Source organism: Nematostella vectensis, chromosome 9 (genome assembly GCF_932526225.1).
Source record: "Nematostella vectensis chromosome 9, jaNemVect1.1, whole genome shotgun sequence".
NCBI lineage: Eukaryota > Metazoa > Cnidaria > Anthozoa > Actiniaria > Edwardsiidae > Nematostella > Nematostella vectensis.
The window spans coordinates 9,395,137-9,416,971 of NC_064042.1; the positions used below are offsets into that span (position 1 = coordinate 9,395,137).

Consider the following 21,835-nt stretch of genomic DNA (forward strand, 5'->3'; position numbering starts at 1 on the left):
TGAACTACTGTGCTTGGTCTACTCTATCATTGCTCTCTTTTTAAGAGCTGTCAAAAAGTTCCATAAATTTCAATTTCTGGTCTTCGCTTATTTAAAAAAAAATGATGAAGATTTTTGAAAAATATTCAAAACGCTATCACAAAATATCTAAAATCAAAGGATTAGTATATTGTGTAGTTCCAGAAAATATCCATACCCCCTATTGAGGGGGTCGGAGGTATGACCCCCCACCCCTCTTAAATTTCCAATCCCCTGGAAAAAATAAATATTTTACTCCCATTTCTTTACAGCCACTATCTTCAATGTGCACTAAAACCCTTTGTTTCATGGTTATACGTTTTACTACTGTTTCAGCCCCTTAGCCTACCCCCCCATCTACATGCCTGCAAATAACCAGTAAATCATAATCTTTATATGCAGTTTCGATGTCAGTCGTGTTGGGTTGTGTTGAGCGAAATGAAATCCGAGGATGATAATTTGTTAGAGAATCTAGATAGACCTCTGACTTTTCGAGTGAAATATGTGAAGATCTAAGTTGAAGTCATCTATCAAGTAACAAGGTTTCTTTTCTTTGTCTAACTGTTCAAGTAAATTGGTAACTTGTAGCCGATATATCACACCGCCAACAATTATGTTTGAACTATTTCGATATGTAACTTTAATGAATAGAGTATTGTAAAATTTTCTTGAAAAAGTCTAACTTAAAAAAATCCACAAATCCGAGAAAAAAAAATAGATAATTTTCACCTAAAGCACCCCCCCCCCCCCCCTTCCTCCTATACACACACGTTGACTCCAAAATCAATAAGACTGTACCAAGATATTCTTCTCTCCGTTTTCGCGCCTGTGACCTCGGAGCCCTGGGGATGTAATGAGACTGTCGAACATAAAAGTGAGTAATTTTATATTCTGTGAATCAATCTTCTATTATGCTGTTGTCGTGCTGTTGAAATGCATATACAGTGGAACCTGGATTTTACATGCCTCGGGAGAAAGAAAATGTATCGTAAATTCGAGGTATCGTTAGAAAGAGGTCCTCGATTTTACGATATAAAGGAACCATTGAAAATGTTGTTGTAGCCAAGTCGGGTTAATTATCAACTTTTACAAAATAATAATATTGTAACAGTACTCAGGGCGTAAGACTGTACAGTTTCTCTTTGTAAACTGTAATCTGCATCTAACAAGATCTGTCAAGTCAAGAAAATCGATTAACTGTACTGTACGTGTGTGGTGTTTTGAGTTTTTCTCTCTTTGTTGATAGAATCAGTAATATCGTTGTATCGAGGTCAAAATTACGCTCGTTGACCAATGAAAATACTCACTATGTTTATCACTATGTTTATCCCGAGGAGGGCCTGAGGTTATTTGGCTAAAATTAATCGCCCCTTTTCAAGAAACGTAGTATTCCATGCCCCAATCCCTCCCCCACGCTTTCTATTATTTCGGTGCCCCCCCCCCCCCCCCCGTAACGTTTCCGTTACACCCCCTTGACGCTTAGACGACCAACCCTAAGTTTGATTGTCTTGCTAATTGTTTTTTCGAGATCTATCCAAATTCTATATCCAAATTCATGGTTATTACATTAAGCGTCGAGTGTTCTTACATTAAATGTTAAGTCCGTTATTACATTAAGCGTTGAAAATTTGTTACATTAAGCGTTAACTTCTTTATTACATAAAGCGTTGATTTGTTGTTACATTAAGCGTTAGTGTTACATTAAGCGGCGAATTTTGTTACATAAAGCGTTAGTGTTACATTAAGCGGCAGTTGTTACATTAAGCGGTGATACAGCTTGTTCCCATATCAATATTTGGGTGACCTTCATACCCACTCGGCCGACCTCTTGGAGGCCTGGGTCTAAGGGCTTTTCAAGATCAGTGAGAAAAAGATTTGACCAAGCGATCAAGTTTTTCTAACAAATTTTGGCCGCAAGTCTCAAATTGACAGGAATCAGCATATTTTTTACCATGTTTTCTGGAGATCCGGGAGCGGGAAAACTTTAGCTCTTCTAAATATGGGCATCAATGCCCATATAAGGCAATACATACGAAGGACACTATATGTGGGGAATATGTGTGCACAGTCGGGGGGCGGCCACAAATAACGCACGTTGGCCATAGTTTTTTTGAAGGAAGGGAGGCTCTACAAGTCGTAAGTGGTCCTTACGACTTAAATTTCTGTGGTACTCTTACTTATGTATTTTCTTATTTTAGCGATGTTTCGTATGTGATGGAAGGCTCCTTTAACAATAGAATTAACATTGGCGAAAACGACATCGTGTCATCAAAAATTAAACCGAGATTGCGGGCCTGATGAGAAGGTCTAATGTTTTCAGTGCAAACAGAAATCATCGGGAGAGGTAACGACTGACGAAATCGAGAATGTAGAAATACAAAATTCTGATTTGTAATCATTAAGTTTCAACTTGTTTGAAGTCATCCACAGATTGATGTCAGCAACACAACTTTCAAGAAGTTGCTTTGCAACCCCTAAGTCAGAAATGTCATTGCAGGCGAAGGTTGTATAGATCTGTGAATCATCGGCATAAAAGTGGAACGACAGGCCATGTTCACGAACAATATCCCCGAGAGGAGATGTATACAATAAGTAAAGCACCGGGCCCAGAACCGAACGCTGGGGCACACCCCAGTCAAGAAGATGAACTTTTGATGTAGTTTTGCCTACTTTTACAAGCTGAGTATGGTTTGTTAAGAATGATCGTAACCAGTCTAGGGCCTTTCCTTTGACACCAAACCTAGAGAAGAGCATTCCGAGAAGAATTTCGTGATCAACTGTGTCAAAAGCTGCGGAAAGATCCAGTAGCAAGAGCAAAACACCGCGATGACTGTCGATGGCTTTAAGGATGTCATCTTGCACTCGAATCAGAGCTGTTTCACAGCTGTGATTGGTTTTATAATCAGATTGAAGTTCTTCGTTTAATCCATTGGAGCATAAATATTCCCACAGCTGAGAAGCTGCAACTTTTTCTGCTGCCTTGGACACGAGCATGAGGTTTGATACCGGCCTGAAATTAGGAAAGACCTCATGTCCTCTTCAGAAACACTTATAAACTTTGCTATATTAGAGTTATAGTACGTGCCACCTCTCTTTAATGATAAGCAATTGGTGATTAGGGGCTGAGGGGTTGCCAGTTCTCCCCCCCACACTTTTCTAAGCAGATGTTTCAAGCGGTACATATGCAACCAGAAACAAATATGTTGAACAGTTTAAAATCCCGTGCATAAACACTAGGCATGTGTAGATAGTACTAGTGAATTTAGGAAAAGTTGCTTGAAAATATAGCCGAAAGTCGCTCTAATGTTGCTAATATATCCAAAAGTTGCCACAAGAAATTAAAAAAGTTCCTCGCTCTCTAGAGTCGTTTGTTCTTGATAAATGCTCGAAACATGTTTGCTTGTTTGTTTTCACTTCAACAATTTCATTTAATATTTTTCCAATACATATAAAATGTAACATATATAAAATACATTTGTCAATCAATCTCTTTTAACTAAACAATAAATAGGATACGTATTTTCTAGTAAAGTTTCTAAAAAAACTAGTCAAAGTTCACTTAAATAGGCATCATGTTATTAAATACAATATATTAGTACATCATATATAATATACTCCGTGATGCTGGCGCGTTCCTAGTATTCTCTGGGGGGGGGGGGGGGGGGGGGCGTAGTCATAGGTATTATATGGAAAAAGCATAGTATTTGAAGATTCTTTGATAAGAAATTACCCACTTCTTTGCCGCCAAGGGAAGGTACGCGCGCATAATGCGCACCCCCCTGTGTACGCGCCTGATGAAGCTTTACGTTTTCTAGAGATTGTTGCGCTTGTAGGTTGATTGAGAGTTGCCCAGCATCCCTTGCAACCTTGATGGGGTCGATCTCTGAAGTATATCCGTTAATCTCGTCTGAAATTTCATCTGATTCATGTGATTGTGAATCCATGACTGGCATAACAGCAAAGATGGCCGTGACAACCATGTTGCAACGAATAACCAATAGCCGCTGTCCAGATTTCGTGGGCACACGTAAAACGGATGAGGACTATCCAGGACCATTTGAGAGCCGTTTTAATAAAATCTACTTTGATTAAATTATTTTTTTAGATGAAATAACGAATTTTTTGATGGTTTGGATAGATTTTATACCAATTTGTTGCTCAAAAGTTGCCAAGGAAGGCAAAAGTTGCCCTAGCTTGCTAGTCCTACGGAAAGTTGCTCAAAACGCCAAAAGTTGGCTCAAAAGCTGCCGAGCACAATCTACATATGCCTAATAAACACCTATGTTATCCCAGCGTTCGTATAAATAGCGCTGAAACCACAACACACCCCTCCACCCCTGAAACCACAAGCCACCCCTCCCCACTGAAACGACTTCCCACCCCTCCCCAACTATCGCCCCCCCCCCCCCCCCCCCCCCACTTATGGGGCCACTCCGCCGCCCCTGAGTGACTGACAGGTTTACTGTGGAAAGCGACAAAAATTTGACGCTTAAGACAATTCATGGGTGCATTTCCGTATTTTTTTATTTCCTATCTGCTTACATCGATTTTTTTTTTAAAAACCTTAGATAGCATACATGTGATATTCTAGGTGGAAGTGTTGACATTTTTACCATCAACCCCTCTCTGAGCTGAATCTGAAACTGTCACTTGGTCCGCGCCCTTGGTGTTGGTTCCTGGGAATGCAGGCCTGTGGTTGGTCGTTCGTGCGAAGCATGGAACGAGTACCCTCGCCCCTGATGTAGCGGCGGGCGCCCCGCGTTCTTTCTCTTCTGCTCCGTCAAGGTAAGATGGCGGCCATGAAATCGCCTCTCCACGTGTTTGCATTTCTACGCCAATTTCTCTGTCGATCTGTCCTATGTTCATCTAATTTTCTCTTTGGTTCCTCAATCTAGATGCCTGGTGGCGTTACAGTTAAAGACGTTGACTCTCACAAGTTTGTGAAGGCTTTGGCCGCCTTCCTAAAGAAGTGAGTTCGAAGGTTTTACTCGCATTGGTTATCTTTCGAACAAGCTCTAAATAATGTCATTTCAACCTTTGAAGTTGGTCGTTATTGTCGTTTTAAATCAAGCCATATTTTAGAAAAAACACCACGAATTCCTTAACCAGTATCTTGCTCTGTTAATATATCTATTCGTTATTGTATCTGTTAAGACGTCTATAGTTCCATAATATTGTAAGAATGAGACCATAGCCAAAATTTAACATTTTCCTCGTATTTAAGTATCTTATAATTTGACTCAAACTATGGATATGGGATTGATATTAGCTGCAATTTGCTGTTATAAAACCCCTGTAGTGTTATGAGGTTTTTCTGTAGAAGCTTTGAAGCTTTTATGAAACAAACACAACCGTGACTGAAGGTTTGCAAAATCTCTTCCCCTTTTAAGTCAGAACTGTTATAACCATGGTATTAGTCACTTAAGTTGGCACATACTCAATGCTAGAGTACAGGTTTTAACAAAAAAATATATCACTACATGAAAACATGACTAGCTTTAATGAGATTTCCAGGATTAGCCCTTTGTAAAACATACTCTCTCAACTCTGTGTTGATTTATTTCCTTGTTCCCACCACCTAGTTATTCTACAGCTTGTCTATAGTTTTTGTAGTGGTACAACTTTAAAAATGATTGGTGAAATAGTAATCAACTTTGTTATATATGCACCCCCTAAACCCTTTTCTTTGATGTAAATTGCATCTATTGCCCTATCATGGAATCAGTATAATACTCAAGCAGCACAAAGGCTAACACTTGAAACAGCAGAGCAACTACTCCGTTTCACAGAGGCGTACAACATACCATTTCAAGCTTGGGTTGAAAGAGGTTCTTATAGAAAATAACCTACAAAAGTCTTCATGCAAAAAAAACATAACTCCAAAGAAGTGAACTTGAATATGTATATACTTTTAAATTTGGTACAAATGATTAACAATTATTCGCCGAAGGCGAAAGAAATAGTGGTGAATAGACTATCCACCGCTATTCGCTGAACATGAGGAGAATAATTGTTTTAGTATATACAGTACTTGGCGGGGACTGAACAAGATACATTTTGCAGTAATTATTATATCGAATTTCCAACTTTGTTTACCTTATAAAACTTGTTGTTTTCCTTCGTATAAAGTGATGATGTGCTGCTTTTGTTTATCGCAAATAAAATTTCAGTAAACTTTGAATTTGTCGCATCTGTTGCAAAAATCCTTTCGACAGGAAATTGTCAAAACACAGGGAGTTTGAAGCCGATTTTCTGTAAAGGACAATGAATCTAAATCAATTTTTGCAAAAATGCTGTTTTAATGTGAAGCTCGATAATTTTGGGTGCTAAAAGTAAGTTTTTATGGTTATTTCACAAATCGATTGAATTGACTCATTATTCTGAGTTTAAGCAATGAATACTGTCCCATTACTCCTAGATAGTGAACCAATCAGAGCGCGCATTCTTATGAAGTATGTACTAATGTTTGGTAACCTTGTTATTTCTCATAAAAAGAGGGATAAGCCCTGTTTTCAGTTATAAATTAAATCAAGTAATGATTCACATAAGAAGGGAAGCAAATACAATAGGACATCCTCACATAGGATTTAAATTATATTTGTCTTATAGTATTTGTGAAATATTTACATTCAATGGTAGCAAAAAAAACTTACCTGAAAGCAAATTTCTTTTACCTATATTACAGGAAAACATTTAAACAAATATTTTTTATTAGAGCCTTTTTTATAAGAATGTCCAGCCTGATATTTCACCAAATTTTAAGAACATGCTAAGAACATGACGAGGCTGAGATAGCAGCAAAATGTTGAGTTTTGTTAGTGTGATTGAATTGGTTTAATAAAACACCCTTAAGTATTATTGCTATTGATCATTTGTGTAATTCTCTTCCTAATAATTAATCGAGTATCATATTCTCATATACACTAAAATTTTAAAACATCATTAAGAAAATCTTCAGCCTTAAATTGCTCCAAAAATAACATTGGTCCAGCCTCAACGGAAAATTAGAGGTTCTTATAAAAAAAGAGTATATACTCTTTACTCGAAATTCAACCAAGCGTTAGTTTTTTGTAGTGCTTAATGCAGTCTTCAAAAGTGATTTACTTAAAACAAATGTCTTCATTGCTTTTCTATAGAATTTCAAGCTATTAACAAATAGAAAAAGCGAGATAAACGAATAGAAATAACAAATTAATTTACATTCCATTGCCAACTAGTGCTTCCCTTAACCCTTTCGCGCCCAAGTTTTTTTGACTGACGCACACAAAATGACAACAGGTCTTCAGTTTTTATAGATTTTCTCTTTTTCCTTAGAATTTCATGGGCTGACATAGTAAGAACAAATATTGCCCACATAATTATTGATCGGAATAAAGTACTGGTTTTCCAAATATTGTATTGCAACAATTTTTAAAAGCAGGCAAAGACAAACATTTTTGAATTTAGCGCAATTTATCCGCGTGCTCGTCATTTGTTAGTTCCAGTTTATGCATGTTTTCAGATAAACTACATCAAATTAACTTCAAAGATTCAGAGTTAACTCTTTAGGGAAGCATATCCAAGTATTATACATAGCTTTTTTTCAGGTTTAAGTGAGCTGGTTGTGATAGTCATGTCAGCACCGTTTCTACACAATACAGCATCAACATGGCGGCAATAAAAGCACGGCTTGCATGGTCATTTCATTTCTAAATTTTAGCAGCTTTATTTCATGGATTGAACAAAACTCAACTGTCCATTTTTGCTCATGATTGTCTAATTGATTGACAATTGGCCATAATCTGTGAATAAATCAAGTATAGCACAACAACACAAGGATTTGAGAACATCATCGAGCGGAACGAGTGGTGACTATTGAACAAATTCAAGATGGTATTGTGAAGAATTTTCTGCATTGTTGTTCAGATGCGGCCAAAATAGGCTTACAAGAAAGTATTATTTGCTGCTATTGGTTTTGCGATATCCAACTGGACGAGAAACAAGTCTTTTTAACTCAAATATTTGCGAATTGTTGGCAATATTCCGATGCCATGAGTACTTACAAAAATACCAAGATGCTGGCTGAATTTATTCACCGCTAGTTCCTGCATCGTTCGCTGTTGCTCTCAAACCACTCAGAATCTTTCTCTTCGTTTCCTTTTTGCCATTTAGAAGTGCCTCAAACAAGTTTGTTCGATTGACAAGAAATTCAATCAATTCAGAATGATGAAAATATAAAAAAAACAAAGTTCAAAGTCATTATTTAGATGATTCTTCGGTCCGATAAATGGAGTAGCTTCTTGTTCCTCAATGGCAGTACCAGTTCTGTACCAAAGTTGGTCTTTAGGTCGCAAAATACCGACATTTTTCTGCTAGAAATTAGCCCACGGCCATCGTTGTTTACCGATTGTGAATCTGTCTCTCCCAGGCCGTAAACTCTTTTAAATCGCTATCAAAATCACCCAAAATATCATGAGTCAAGTCCATGATCTAAAGGCAAGTGCCGTGGTCGTGGATGGATTTCGAACGCGCGAAAAAGTTTTAACTTTGGATAAAAATTTCATGAAGAATGGTTCGTTGTAATGACTTGAGCTGTAAGAGAGAAACGTGCAGAATTTCATGCTCTATCGATTCCACGTGTTAGGTTTCCATATAAGGCAGTTCTTTTGTCTTTTTGTCTAATGACAAAGAGGCATACAACAAAATACGGGCGCGAAAGGGTTAAGTGAATCATTACTTAATATACCTGCCATTCACAGGGTTATCATACATTTCACATTAAATAAGAACCTATTTACGAACCTGCAATGCTTAAAATTCCATTCCAGCATCATTTACATAAGAACCTGTTTAGGTTGAATTAAAAAAAAATGCAGCAGTGTATCCATGCATGTGGAGCGCTTGTATTTGTAATTGAAATTCATAGAAATATACTCCATTACATAACTACTTTCACCCTTTTAACATTTGCTACACCTGTCCTTTTTTTTTAGGTCTGGCAACCTCAAGATCCCAGACTGGGTAGATCTTGTCAAAACCGGCAAGTTCAAGGAGCTTGCCCCCTATGACCCCGACTGGTACTACATCAGAGCAGGTAAGAATGCCATTTGCTTCCATTAAGCGTCAAAGCCAAAAAGCCCTCTGCCATCATAAATACTGGTTATAGTTTGTCACCTTATTTGTCTGTTGCATACCTTGAAATACAAGGATCTCCCTGTGATGCATCTGCAATTTAATTTGCCTACAATATACCCACAGTTTTTTTTTATAGGAATGATTAAGCAAAGTAATTTCAGCTCTAGTGCTCCTCCTTATTTGTTATCTTGAACCATTTCAGCCGCCATTTTGAGGCACATCTACTTGAGGGGAGGTGTTGGCGTCGGAGCTCTCAGGAAAATCTATGGAGGTGAGACTATTATTTTGACAAACATCCACAGTGTAAAATTGGAAGCTTTATAACTAAACAACAATGCATAAAAGTGTGTGTACAGAGTTGATTCTCCCAGTGCAACCTAATTTGAAGTAGGTATACATTCTGTTTATGACACATATGCACCATTGGGCATCTTAATAAAACGAAAAATAAGATGATACAGTACAATTGGGTAGGCTGCAATGTATGCATATCAAGTTAAAAATTCTAAAGTGGCTATAGATAAAGGAAACCATAACTTGAATATTCTTATAATTCAAATCCCTTGCAGGAAGGAAAAATCGTGGATCAGCTCCCAGCCACTTTGAAGTTGGCTCTGCCTCTGTGGCCCGGTCTGTCCTGAAAGGTCTTGAACAGATAAAGTTGGTTGAGAAGGCTTCAACTGGCGGCCGTAACATCACCAGCCAAGGCCAGCGCGACATGGACCGAATCGCTAGCCAGGTTTGTGTAGATCTTATACCGTACACCTTTTAAAAAAATAATGTTGCATTCAAGAATCCATGCGTTGTAACCCGCATTGGTTCATACTATATATAAATGGCTTAATCCTGGTCTCTGAGAGCCATTGAATGGTAATAGGCACATATAATACACAGGTATAATACATTTTTTTCCAAACAATTGTTTACACTGATTAGCCCATTATTCCATATGGAACTCCTGTTTAGGACACATGGATTCTCAAAGTGCCACCAACTGAAATGGGTTTATACGAAAAGAGTGGCTTGAGGGGGGGGGGGGGGGGGGTGGATGTTTTTGAAAACTCTTGCACCAATTGGTGGACGAAAAAATATCCAACTTCAGTAAAAAAAATTTCTTGCACGCTGAAAGCTTTGAAAAAAAAACTGTGCACCCAATATCGTCCACTCCCCCTCCCCCTCAAAAGTCAAATGGTCTGCCCCCATACCTTTGAGGTATATCAATTGTTATCAATTGTAATTGTCCCTGAGTGAATTTTACCATTTTTTGCTTGCCTTGCAGGTCCTTGGACAACACTGAATGTCTTTGTAACAAATGCAACAGAGCAATTAAAAATACTTGCGAATATGAACTGTGTTTTGGTTATTTTATTATATATAAAAATCATCTGATATAATGCTGATCGGATAAAAATAACTTGGGTTGTTAGAGTGATTTTTATTAACCTATGAACTACACTTTAGCGTATTACACTTTTTTGTGATCTGATTCTATTGTTCTCTTTTGTGTTTTACTGTCTATTACCCTTTGACCATCACACTTTGTTTCACCGGTTAATGAAAACCACTATCTTGGTATCTTGATGCCTCTCAACTTACATTCCTGTCTTGTTTAAGTTGCATGTGTGCCAGCGCTACCAATTTTCTTTGTTACAGATTTGAAATTTAATGAAGTTCTATAATGAAAACTTGCTCTTACAATTAAATGATATGATGTTCTGCTACAAAGGGTAAGCTCCTCCCAACCCCAGGCTTTCATTTTCAAATATAATCAGAACTCTTCCTCCCTAGCAGTCATATTATGAGTATCCTGTACAAATGTCTCAGTCGGTTGGAATTAAACTATTTTTGCACAGGTAATAAGACATTGTTAAGATATTGGTAAATTATTGCTTATTTTGTTTAGAATACTGAATTTAAATTTTGTGCTTAGAACAATTGTTCTGAAAAGATATGGAATTTATTTGATCCTCGTATCCATAATCAAACAAGGTTTTTAATTGAAGATGAAAACAATCAGTTGGGTTCATCTGCATTTGGTACAGCTATTAGATGATTCGTGTGAGCTCAGTCGAATGTATATTCTAAGTAACTATTCAAGCCTCCAAGAACTATCAAGTCAACCTGCAGCTCCCAGAACTTTGTCATTCAAACCTCTTGCAGTAGCGGATCTGGGGGAGAGGGGGGATTTAGGGGGTTTGAAACCCAACCTAAGGGCTGCCAGAAAGCCACAATCACTGAGCCAACCTCCCCCCCTCCCTTTTGGGAAAAGCTAGTTCCCCCCTGTCTTGAGTACTGTAGTCTCTTTGGGATGCGAAGAATCACGTGGTACTTCACAAACATTCAACATAAAATTAAAATAATTACACCCTAAATCCTATTATTACTCTGCACAACATCTACTTCCTCTATGAACATTCTTCCTGACATGTCCACTAAAGTGATATTAGACTTGGGAGACCGCGTGTGGCCTGTGCAGTCCTCTACCCATAACCCGACGTTGACCCTTCCTTGTGGTAGTACACACTGCCCATCTAGCTGGTCATGTCGGTATTCGGGAAAAGGGTGGTCCTTCAAGCCCTAAAGAATTAAAACAATTAAAAATGACTTCATGCCCTGCATCCTTTACGCTCATTCAGTATGGTACCAAGGGGAACCTTGATCCGATGTTCTGCCGGGATCTACCATCACAGCTCCCTTTAATCTTGTCTCGATCCGATGTGGTGCCGAGTGCTATCATCACACTAACCTCTAATTCTAACCTCGATCCGATGTGGTGCCGAGTGCTGCTATCACACGTACCTCTAGTCTTACCTTGATCCGATGTTGCGTCGAGTACTACCATCAAATCTGCCTCGATCCTATGTGCTGCCGAGTGCTACCATCACATCTACCTCTAATCTTGCCTCGATCCGATGTGGTGCGGAGTGCTACCATAATATCTGCCTCTAATCTTGCCTCGATCCGATGTGGAACCGAAAGCTTCCCTCACACCTTTCCCAGTCTTGCCTCGATCCGATGTGGTGTCAAGTGCTACCATCACACGTACCTTTAGTCTTGCCTCTATCCGATGTGATGCCGAGATCTGCTATCACACGTACCTCTAGTCTCGCCTCGATCCGATGTGGTGCCGAACACTCCTCCAGGTTAAAGGTGAAATACCACCTCTTGCAACACTTGGTACAGAACCCAGTGCGCATGCTCCCCTCATACGTCACGCGGAGTAGCGTGGCCGAGTGGTGCTTGACAAAATCGCATTCCTAGAAACAGTAACATGGTAGTTTTTATTTTAACTTCTGGATTATCGCTCTTGTCTTCTCTTTTTGAGGGCAGTATTGATTGCGTTTATTTATCGCTGTCTGTATCAATCGAGATAATTTTAAGTGCGACTTGCGATTTAGTTTATTTCCTTAGTCGAATTGGCGCGTTGCTGCATTGTGAAGTCCTGAAAGTGACATACCTTCACGAGTCCATACTCTTGGGTGGGGTCAAACTTCCATGTGCAGCTTTTCCATGACCTGACAGACCCTATCCCCCCAGGGAAGCCTTTTGGTCCAGGTACCCCAGGGAAGCCAGAGTCTCCTTGTGCCCCCGTAGGCCCATTCAAGCCAGGGGGGCCACGTGTCCCTTGGTCCCCTTTTCGTCCAGGAGGGCCTCTTAGTCCATACATGCCTTGTCTCCCGGGTACTCCCCTATCTCCTTTAGGACCGTAAAATGGTGGTATCGCACCTATCATTGCTTTGTTAGGGAGTATGGCGGTTCGTCCCTTGGGACCCTTTGGACCCTTTTTGCCTGGTGGTCCTGGTGGCCCATATAGGCCTGGATCACCAGGTGCGCCTGGAGTGCCTTTAGAGCCTTGGAACCTCATACCGCAATTTTCTTCAAGCTGGAAAACGAATGACAAAATGTCAATACCTCAGTATAGGGGTGCATTGTTTACAGCGAAATATATATTTTTTTAATTTTCATAACGGGACGAAGAAGACAGGACGAGTTGTCCTTTTTATTCTTGCGTTCTGTTCGAATCCTGGCTCAAACTGGGGATTTTTTCCGTGTTACTGCCTTGATTTGAATTTGTGTCACAAGTGAGTTGAAGTTATTTTTCCGTGTTTCCAGTCTTCTCGGATAAGGACAATAAACCGAAACGAATGGATGTAAATGAACCACTGGGGACGCAATAAATCCTCTGGCAGTGACCACCCTCAGTGACCAAAAATACACGCAAGGGGGGAGGGGGGCACTTGATTTGGAGCCTAGCTCTTCCGCACCAGTATAACTGGTGGGAATTCAATAAATAAAAACTAAATAGCTAAATAAGATAAATAGATACGAATCAAATATGAGATTGCATCTGGTTGCTTTCACCTTGTTACAGTTATCGATTCCCCAGAACATTGGCGTCGGCCTCTGTCCCTTCTCTCTCTGACATGAGACGATGTTTATTAGCATCACTACCCAAAGCAAACAGAAGCAGGAAAAGTTCATCATTCTGTATCCGATGAGAGTGCGTCACGGTAGTGAGTAGACTGGGGAGAAGTCACGCTACTGGATTGGAGGTAAATCGCTACAAAGCAAACAATAAAAAGATGCATGATGACATGATGCGATTCACATACAACCGATTTTACAGTGTAGAAACATTAGTATGTAGGTACTGACGATGAAGATGGCCGAAGTCCAGGGGCGGATCTAGCTTTTTGCCAGGGGGGGGGGAGGGGGGAATATGACCCAAACATTTTCGTCATTATTTTACTTTCGTAACAATTTTGGAATGAACAGACACGATGAAAACAATAAAAAAAGCAGCCCTTAGAGGGGGGGGGGGGGGGGGGCTTAAACCCCCTAACCACCCCGTAGATCCGCTACTGGAGTCCCCAGCGGTTCCCATACTTCCGTCTATATAATGTAGTGAATTGCTATGGCAGAGAGATTCACAGTCCCCAATGTATAACAAGCAATGTTGAACGAAGGCAAATACAACGCCCATGAAAGGGGTCCTTAGAGGGGGGCGGGGATTTTGTTTTTGTTTTCCAGTAATGATTCTGAATGGTATGAATTTAACTCTATATAACATATATAATAATAAAGATAATAATTATATATCTATATATCATACCTGAAACCTTAGAGTAGAAAGGTGCAAAGGCCCCACACGTTTCTCCAAAAGATATAGTGCCCAAACAGAGATAGATAGTAAAAATATTACCCCTCTCGATACATGACCTATAATATGACGAGGTTCTTGGAGGCGTCGTGACGCCCTAAAAGATGATCTGCATGAATAATGCGACTCTGTTTGCGACTGGTCTATTCTCTTGTATGCCTTTTTTACTGGGTTGAATGATGGGGCTAGCAACATCTTCCAGGGTTGATTTTGCTTGTCATGAAAACGCTCTATCTAGAAGCAAATTACACGATATCGCACTAGGGACCGAGAAATTAATTTCATCTATTCCATATATCGAGAAAATCATTAAGGTCAAGCTCCTTTTCCTTACATATAGTCTCATGGTGGGACCCAAAATCATTATACAGGGTTTATCGTTATATCTGGTATCGCTATTGTTGTATCGCTATATATTGTTGTTTTTGATGATTTAATACCGTAATAACTAATAATCAACATAACCAAGTTTCAAACAGGCATGACGCTACATACCAGACAACTTCATGTATTTCTGTAGACTTGTTTCTGGGGACGCCATACCTTTATCACTGCTCCTATGGATCACCCAGCCGTCATATGGCCTAGTAGTGTTGTGTTTTTTTCTAACGCTGTTCCTGGCGCCAAACGCCAAAATGCCTTAATAATATATCTTTCTATTTAATTCCTCCTGACTTAAGGGTCACACTTGTTTCGTCTGGATCGTGTCAAGATCAATTTTCAACACCGCATACCGATCGTGGTAGCTTACCCCCCGAACGTCACGAAATCTGTACATTTGGAGACTTGAAAGATTCCGTCTTTCTCATATGGGTTTGTTTATAGTGAACTGTTTTAGGTTGCGCAAGTTATGGATTGACCTTGATAAAGATTAAATATCTATTTCAAATAAGGTTGAAGCCCGTATCACTTTATTAAGCATTGCAAGTTACGACTCATTTATCGAGCCAAACCGCATTTAAAGCAGGACATTACCTGGCAAAAGGGAATTGGCCCAAGAGATCACGTGACTTTTGTGGCAAACTAGCGCGCGCTCAGGCATTTTGCGGCAAAATAACAACATCAAAAAGCAATTTATTTAGCGCTTACGAACCAGCCAGAACGTTTCTTTGTGAGATAGCGTTTATTTCCATTTGGAGATTTTATTTTTTGTCTTTATTTGGCGGACGAGCTCAGTCATTTCTGTGGTTTATTTTGGATTGAATTTGCCACCCAGAAGGTCACGTGATCTCTCAGCGCAAGTCCCGTATTGCAAAAGTGTTTACCACAGGAATCTGCCGAAATACAGCGTAGAAATACCCCAGTGATTACACTCCCCTGGAGACCAATAAGAGTGCACGCATTCCACTAGCGTAGATGTCACAATTATAGACAGTGTGGCGGGAAAAAACCTCGCGAAGCATGGTGGTCAAGCTTGCAATAAACTGAATACAAATTTGTTTGAACAGAAGACCTGCAGGTTTTATTATTTTTATTATTATTTCTGGGTCATCTTCTTTTTATGCTTGTGGGGCGGGGACTTCTTCGATAATAATTCTCCCTGTCGCAACAACCTCGGTGCTAACTACGATAGAATCAGAGGGGTACCCTGGGCAGTTAGACAAATCTAATGCAACCCTCACTACCCCCCTGGGAAGAGAATTGCAGTAGCCGGAAATGGAGCCATGGCGAAAAACCGGAAGTGTGTTCCTCTGGTTGACGTTGACTAACATGAGCCCACTGTATGTCGCGTCTATGGGGCCTGGTGACCAGCAGGGCTGGCCATCCAATAGAAAACGCCAGTGCTTGCAGCACGAACCGCACAGACCTATCTGCGTGTCGCCATGGTAACTGATACGCAGCGAGGTGACGTTGCTGTACTTTAGGAAGCGGCATTCCTGTAATGGGAGGAAATGTGGAGAAATTTCATTCGCAAATGGTTTCTTGAACCAAGTCCTCCAAGTTTCAAATTACTAGGACTGAATGACTCCGGAAAAAGGAGGGGGAGTTGTGTGTGGGGGAGGTGGGGGGGGGGGGGGGGGGGGGGGTGGGGGGGGGGGGGGCTTCCCTTATACTACTCCCTAACCCACTATAGCGAAAAAGTGACTCAAGAGAAGTGATGGACACTTCTCTTGAGTTTGGAATTTGATTTTAACCTCATCACCAGCCCTACCCCTCCCCTCACCCAAAACACACACACATATTTTTTTTCAGGGTTCTCGCCAACCCGAGGAAATTTTCTGTACATTGGCGCTAAAGCATCTTACGCACCATCTCTTTATTCTCAAGTATCAACTCTTTCCGAACCATCACTTACATATATAATTCCGTTCTGTTTATTGAGCTCCAACTCAAACACGCACTGTTTCCAGTTCATGTTGGCAGACCCAGGACTTCCTGGAGGACCGTTCGCACCATCTTCCCCTTCACGCCCTTTAGCCCCATCATAACCTCTTTTTCCTGGTACTCCTTGCCTGCCCTGGTCACCTGGAGTTCCTGGAAACCCTTTCAAGCCTGAAGGCGATAGCAAAGAGTTTATGAAACAAAATAAAAAGGCCTCGTGGGCGCAGTGGAATAGATTTCTCAAGGAGATAACCTGCCTTTTAAAACTTAGGACTGTGGATTACCCCTCGATATCTTGGACAAAGCATTAAGCTGGAGTTCACTTCTCTCGTTGCATTTCATTAACTGTATCTCCCGTAAATAGAAATTTAGAGAAATTTTGCAATATTGGCACATCACCTTCAGTGACTGTGCTTGCACGATTTTAAAAACACTTTCTGTTAACACTCATAGAGCTTTAACCCCAGAATGTTTACAAAAAGCAATCATACTCGCCTTTTTCTCCCTTGATCCCTGGAAATCCTATCTCCCCTTTGGCGCCTTTGACGCGGTGCCAGTATGGAAAAGGGGGTACCCTTGGGGACGTTCCTGGGTCCCCTCGATCGCCAGGAGGACCGGGAATACCTGGTATGCCATCCAGCCCCATGGGTCCAGGAAAGCCCTGGTTTCCTTTTAGTCCAATTATTCCGTTGTTGAGTTCACACGATTGAAGCATCTAGTTGAAAGAATAAAACATCGCGATGAAGCCAATGAAAAGGACCTTTCTAGAGTCGGTGGTATTGCAGCATGAATGATGTATAATTTCATTGATTTTAAGTTTGATGTGAGACGTGCAAGAAGATACAGGTCATTTCCAATTTAAGAGAACGCATCTCAGTATTTTCCTGGCATCTTTTATTTTATTTTCACAGATGCTACATCTATTAACGTTGCAGTATCATAAGCTTGATTATACAGAGCCGTAGCAGGCCAGGATTTGGGAATTTCCTTATGATTTTTGGAAATATTTGGCGCGGGGTGGGGGGGGGGGGGGGCATACCCCCAGTGCCCCACCCCCTGCTACGGCCCTGTTATAATTTTGCCGATCAGGCCATGTCCCAGCACGCAGAGGGGAGGGGGGGGGAGGGGGGAGGGGTTAGGGACCTAAAAATTGCAATATTCTCAATACTATATATTAGGTAACTAAAATCTTTGTTACTCTTGCATAATAATTGATAAAGTATACAATCATCTCCCAAATCAGCTATGGTAAACTTAATCTTGTGCAGCACTGTCGATTTATCAATGGATTTTGCTAAAGACGAATATGTCAATGACTGGATGACATTACTACATTACGTCCTTGTAGAATTCCCTTACTATATTGGCGAGATTATCCTGATTCTTAACCACACACAACACAAATGCTTCATATACGACTTTACTTACCGAACTACACCTCCAGTCTATGTTTTGACTTCTAACACTAACAGCGTTCCGGCATAAGATGGTGACCGATATAACAAAAAATATCTCATAAATCTTCATTATCTCCACAACAGTGAACAGGGACTAAGCTGAATAGAGAAATGCCGCGAATTTGTAGTTATATTCTCTACGCTCAGATCACATAATTTGTTCAATAATAATCTTCGCGTGACAATGGATTTGAGATCAGACTATGCTCATCGTTCGATGATAGACAGGCCAGATGTCTGTTTGAAAAGGCTTTGGTCTCGTAAGTTAGGAGATGAAGAGTAATGCTGTCAATCTATTGACAGACACGAGCTGGCGTGTATGCCATGTGATAGTGATAGTTTTGGCCATGTTATACGGGAACATGAAAAATATTTCTTAAAATTATTAAGAAGAAAGTTGAAATTTGGTAATTCTTCAGAAGAAAGAGAAGAAGTCCCAGGGTGATCGTAATATATTTTAAGGAATAAAATTTCGACCAACTGCTATTCCTTAGGGAGGTGTTTAAAGGTTTTCCCGATTCTGGAGTTAAAAATTCCTTCCACCACATCTCTTAGGGGTATCAATTTCTTTTGACCACAAACAAAGTGCTATTCAATAGGGTTAAAATCCATTTTTTTGCCGACGATCACCCCGTCTGTTTATATCGGAAACCCCCAACCTCTATCTATACGTGCCTGTAAACTAGTACCCATGTATGTAAATAGATAACAAAGCATTTCTTGTGCTGCATATTGGCGCGCAGCGAGTGAAATACTCAAATCTATCTAAAGCTCATGATTGTACGGCAGTGAATGAGGACTGAGTAGGAGGAAAAGATTACAATATAACCATGGTAAAACCTTTGTAAGTTTCGATGTAAAGTCGCAGTGAGTAACAGAGTGTTGTATGGCGATGCGAGTCAATATGCGTCTAGTTGTACACCAACATGGCGGCTAGCAACCGTTGTCAAGGCCCTTGGTCACAAGTATATACCTATTTGGGCGTTTCTAAAAGTGAAAATATGTGGCTATATTCCAAATAAGGCAAGTACCTTTGCCATATAAGGAAAATGTGAAAGTTTGAGCAAGCATTGCCAATGACTAGCACCTAGCATTTCGCACGTGTTGGTGTTTTGTAAGTTCTCTTCTCCAAGCTAGAGTTTTCGTCATCAATTTATTATTCCCTAGCTACTGCGGGGGTACTATTTCATGTAATGTAACCAATCCATTCGGTTTATACAGGGAGACCTTTATGGGGACATCCGAATCCTGAAAGCCCTTACAATTCTCTAAATTCAATGAAACCCGCAGATATCCCGCGGGAAAAGGGACCTGGCAGATTCCCTCCACCCTCCCATACTGGTAATGAGGGTAGTCTGGTCGTAGCCCCCCTGACATTATGGCGTCGATAGGCGCAGGGCTGCGGCATTCCTGACCATTGAACGTGAAGAACCAACGCTTGCAGCAACGTTTACAGAGGCCGATTTCTATTGGTCCGTTGTAGGTCACGTGAATGGCGGTGGAAGAGGACGTCTTTTGGATGGTACAGTTCTGTAGAAAAAGGTCAATAAATGTGTAAAGCTCGCATCCCGTGGCCAAGAATTGGAATAGAATCTCAGTTTCGATGGTTTGGTTTGCTTTATGTAACTTGGTTTTATCGGGAGAGCAATTGGCTGCTTATAGACTTTTTTGGAGTTTTGTATCGCAGAATAATATGAAGCTTTATTTGGTTACACTTGGCATTGGTAGTTGGCTTGACATATTCTTGCCCCTTTTCAAAATCCTAGTCAACCACGCCTTTCTGTTTTCACTGAATTTTAAAGAGAATATATGATGAAATATCGAAATAACAATTTACCAAACAAAGTAGAAAATATTGCAATAGTCTTTCCATATAAGCCGATGGAAAAGAATGCGTTTTTTGTTTCTAAAATAATAGCATTGCGTGACAAAGTCATAACTCTCAATGCGCGAATCTCTTCTTATCTTCCTTCCCAGGGGTATTTCTGCAAAGCCAATACTGGGTTACCTGTGGACTTAACATACTTACCACTATAACTCCTCTATCCTTGCCGTCATCCATCTTCCACATACACTCGCGGGCATTTGAGCTGCTAGATCCCGGGGGCCCCCGTCTTCCCGGTAATCCTGTATCACCTTCTTTCCCTTTGTGACCCTTAGCTCCCGGAAATCCCCCAAACCCTCGAAGTCCCCGCTCACCGGGGAACCCGACATCTCCACCTTCTCCGGGTTCTCCTGGATACCCGGGTTCACCGCGATCTCCTTTCGGAGCTGGAGGTCCTGGTGGTGGTGTAAGGACTCTACCAGGATACCCCCGAGGGCCGGGGGGACCGGGTGGACCTGGTGCCCCTCGACGCCCGGCTGGACCAGCCTCGCCTGGCGGTCCGGGTGGTCCCTGAGCGCCCTTCGGAAGGGGCCAGCAGGCCTTGGCCATCTTAAATGGAATTGAAAACACTCACACATTTAGCCTCGTATACGGGTGGGTTTCTCTAGTAGCGGATTCAGATGGCGCAAGGGGGCGATGCCACCCCACCCCTCTTTGGGTCCCGTCTTTAATTTTAAATATTGGCGCCCCCCTTCACTATGCGGTTGCGCACTTTTCTTCTTTGAGAAATCCTGGATCCGCCCAAACTCGCGCAACAATACTCTTGGAAGTGTTAAGCCTCACGCAAATGATTTAGTAAAAAATTATTCCCCTCGATGAGCTCTGCCGTGATAAGGGACGCACCAATTAAGAAAATAACGCCGAAGGGCGATCAAGCGAGCATTTACGGTATGGCGCACATTTATACACTATCGGCGAGTACAAAACCAATAAAAATAGTTAAAAAGTGCAAATATTTTGCTAGGCTCGGTAGGCATACACCTATTTCAATAACGTTACTTAAGTCCAATCTTGTCCCTTGCCCCTATCGCTTCGTAAATCATTTCATGTCTAGGTGTGCGAGGCAGCACTATATCAACCCAAGGGGCAAGGTTTGGTTCATACTGCTGGCTCATAAGTATCCATAAGCAGTAGCGGATCTACGTTTAATGCCCCCCCCCCCCCCTTGGGCTGCCTTTCTTTATTGTTTTCATTGTGTCTGTTCATTCCAAAATCGTTACGAAGGCCAGAATGACGAAAAATGTGGGTCATGTCCCAGCCCTCCCTTGGCGACAAGCTAGATCCGCCCCTGAAAAGGGCCTGCAGCTACTTACCTGGGCGCAGGCGCCTGGACCCCAGTCTATTTGGCCCCAGCTTAGTCCACAAATGCACAGGAATACCAACAGAAGCAACTGCATATTTTCCTCCAAATATGTGCACCTACTCAGCTATAAACTAATAAAAGGAGTGAAGATAGCATGTAATCGTTATCGTATATATCCAACAGATTTAGTAATGATCTATCTTATGCCTTGTTATTCACAGTGTTTTACTACTATATGGGTATAAATGATATGCTAGATATAATGCATATAAAAGATAAAATTGCCCTATAGCAAATTCTGTATCGTGCCATATATTCGTAATTGATAGGTTATATATTTACCTTCGCCAATACCTGCGCTCTTGTTACACAGCTAACTAGATGTATAATGCGAGAAGATTTTTCATCTTCGTAAACATTGATGATGTGTCGTGACACGAAATGAGATCTTGGACTTAGCTGGATTCCAGACCGTAATTGAGGACACGAGGGCTTGATGGACGCTAGGCAGACGAACAGCTCAGGAATGCTAGGATCGTGCAAGAAGTCATGTGCTCGGATCTTGCCGAGTGGAG

General features: G+C 41.0%; 3 protein-coding genes and 1 long non-coding RNA gene across 5 annotated transcripts; 2 read left to right on the forward strand and 2 right to left on the reverse strand.

Annotated features, from left to right (window-relative positions):
• The first annotated feature begins 208 nt into the window (after window positions 1-208).
• On the forward strand, window positions 209-3,338 carry LOC125572502. Its single transcript, XR_007313844.1, has 2 exons — window positions 209-2,362; window positions 2,439-3,338. It is a non-coding gene; the product is annotated as an uncharacterized LOC125572502 (long non-coding RNA).
• A 1,453-nt stretch (window positions 3,339-4,791) lies between these two features.
• LOC5506230 (40S ribosomal protein S19) lies at window positions 4,792-10,477 on the forward strand. Its single transcript, XM_048733046.1, has 6 exons — window positions 4,792-4,803; window positions 4,914-4,987; window positions 8,991-9,091; window positions 9,335-9,403; window positions 9,702-9,871; window positions 10,412-10,477. Exons 2-6 carry the CDS (start codon window positions 4,914-4,916, stop codon window positions 10,427-10,429), a joined length of 432 nt encoding a protein of 143 aa, XP_048589003.1. The 5' UTR covers window positions 4,792-4,803; the 3' UTR covers window positions 10,430-10,477.
• Window positions 10,478-10,479: 2 nt separating this feature from the next.
• On the reverse strand, window positions 10,480-19,062 carry LOC5506234. Its single transcript, XM_032374578.2, has 8 exons — window positions 18,044-19,062; window positions 17,111-17,330; window positions 16,590-16,786; window positions 15,796-16,170; window positions 13,495-13,638; window positions 12,590-13,015; window positions 12,231-12,389; window positions 10,480-11,709 (listed from the first exon to the last, which is right to left on the reverse strand). Exons 1-8 carry the CDS (start codon window positions 18,140-18,142, stop codon window positions 11,500-11,502), a joined length of 1,830 nt encoding a protein of 609 aa, XP_032230469.2. The 5' UTR covers window positions 18,143-19,062; the 3' UTR covers window positions 10,480-11,499.
• A 144-nt stretch (window positions 19,063-19,206) lies between these two features.
• Window positions 19,207-21,813, reverse strand: LOC125556809 (collagen triple helix repeat-containing protein 1-like). Of its 2 annotated transcripts, none has more exons than XM_048733045.1 (4): window positions 21,615-21,813; window positions 21,271-21,391; window positions 20,102-20,506; window positions 19,207-19,602 (listed from the first exon to the last, which is right to left on the reverse strand). In XM_048733045.1, the coding sequence occupies exons 2-4, from the start codon at window positions 21,352-21,354 to the stop codon at window positions 19,240-19,242; spliced, it is 852 nt and encodes a 283-aa protein (XP_048589002.1). In that variant the 5' UTR covers window positions 21,355-21,391; window positions 21,615-21,813; the 3' UTR covers window positions 19,207-19,239. The 2 variants fall into 2 exon arrangements, with proteins under 2 accessions (XP_048589002.1, XP_048589001.1); XM_048733044.1 differs by having other exon boundaries at window positions 21,603-21,811.
• Between the last annotated feature and the right edge of the window lie 22 nt (window positions 21,814-21,835).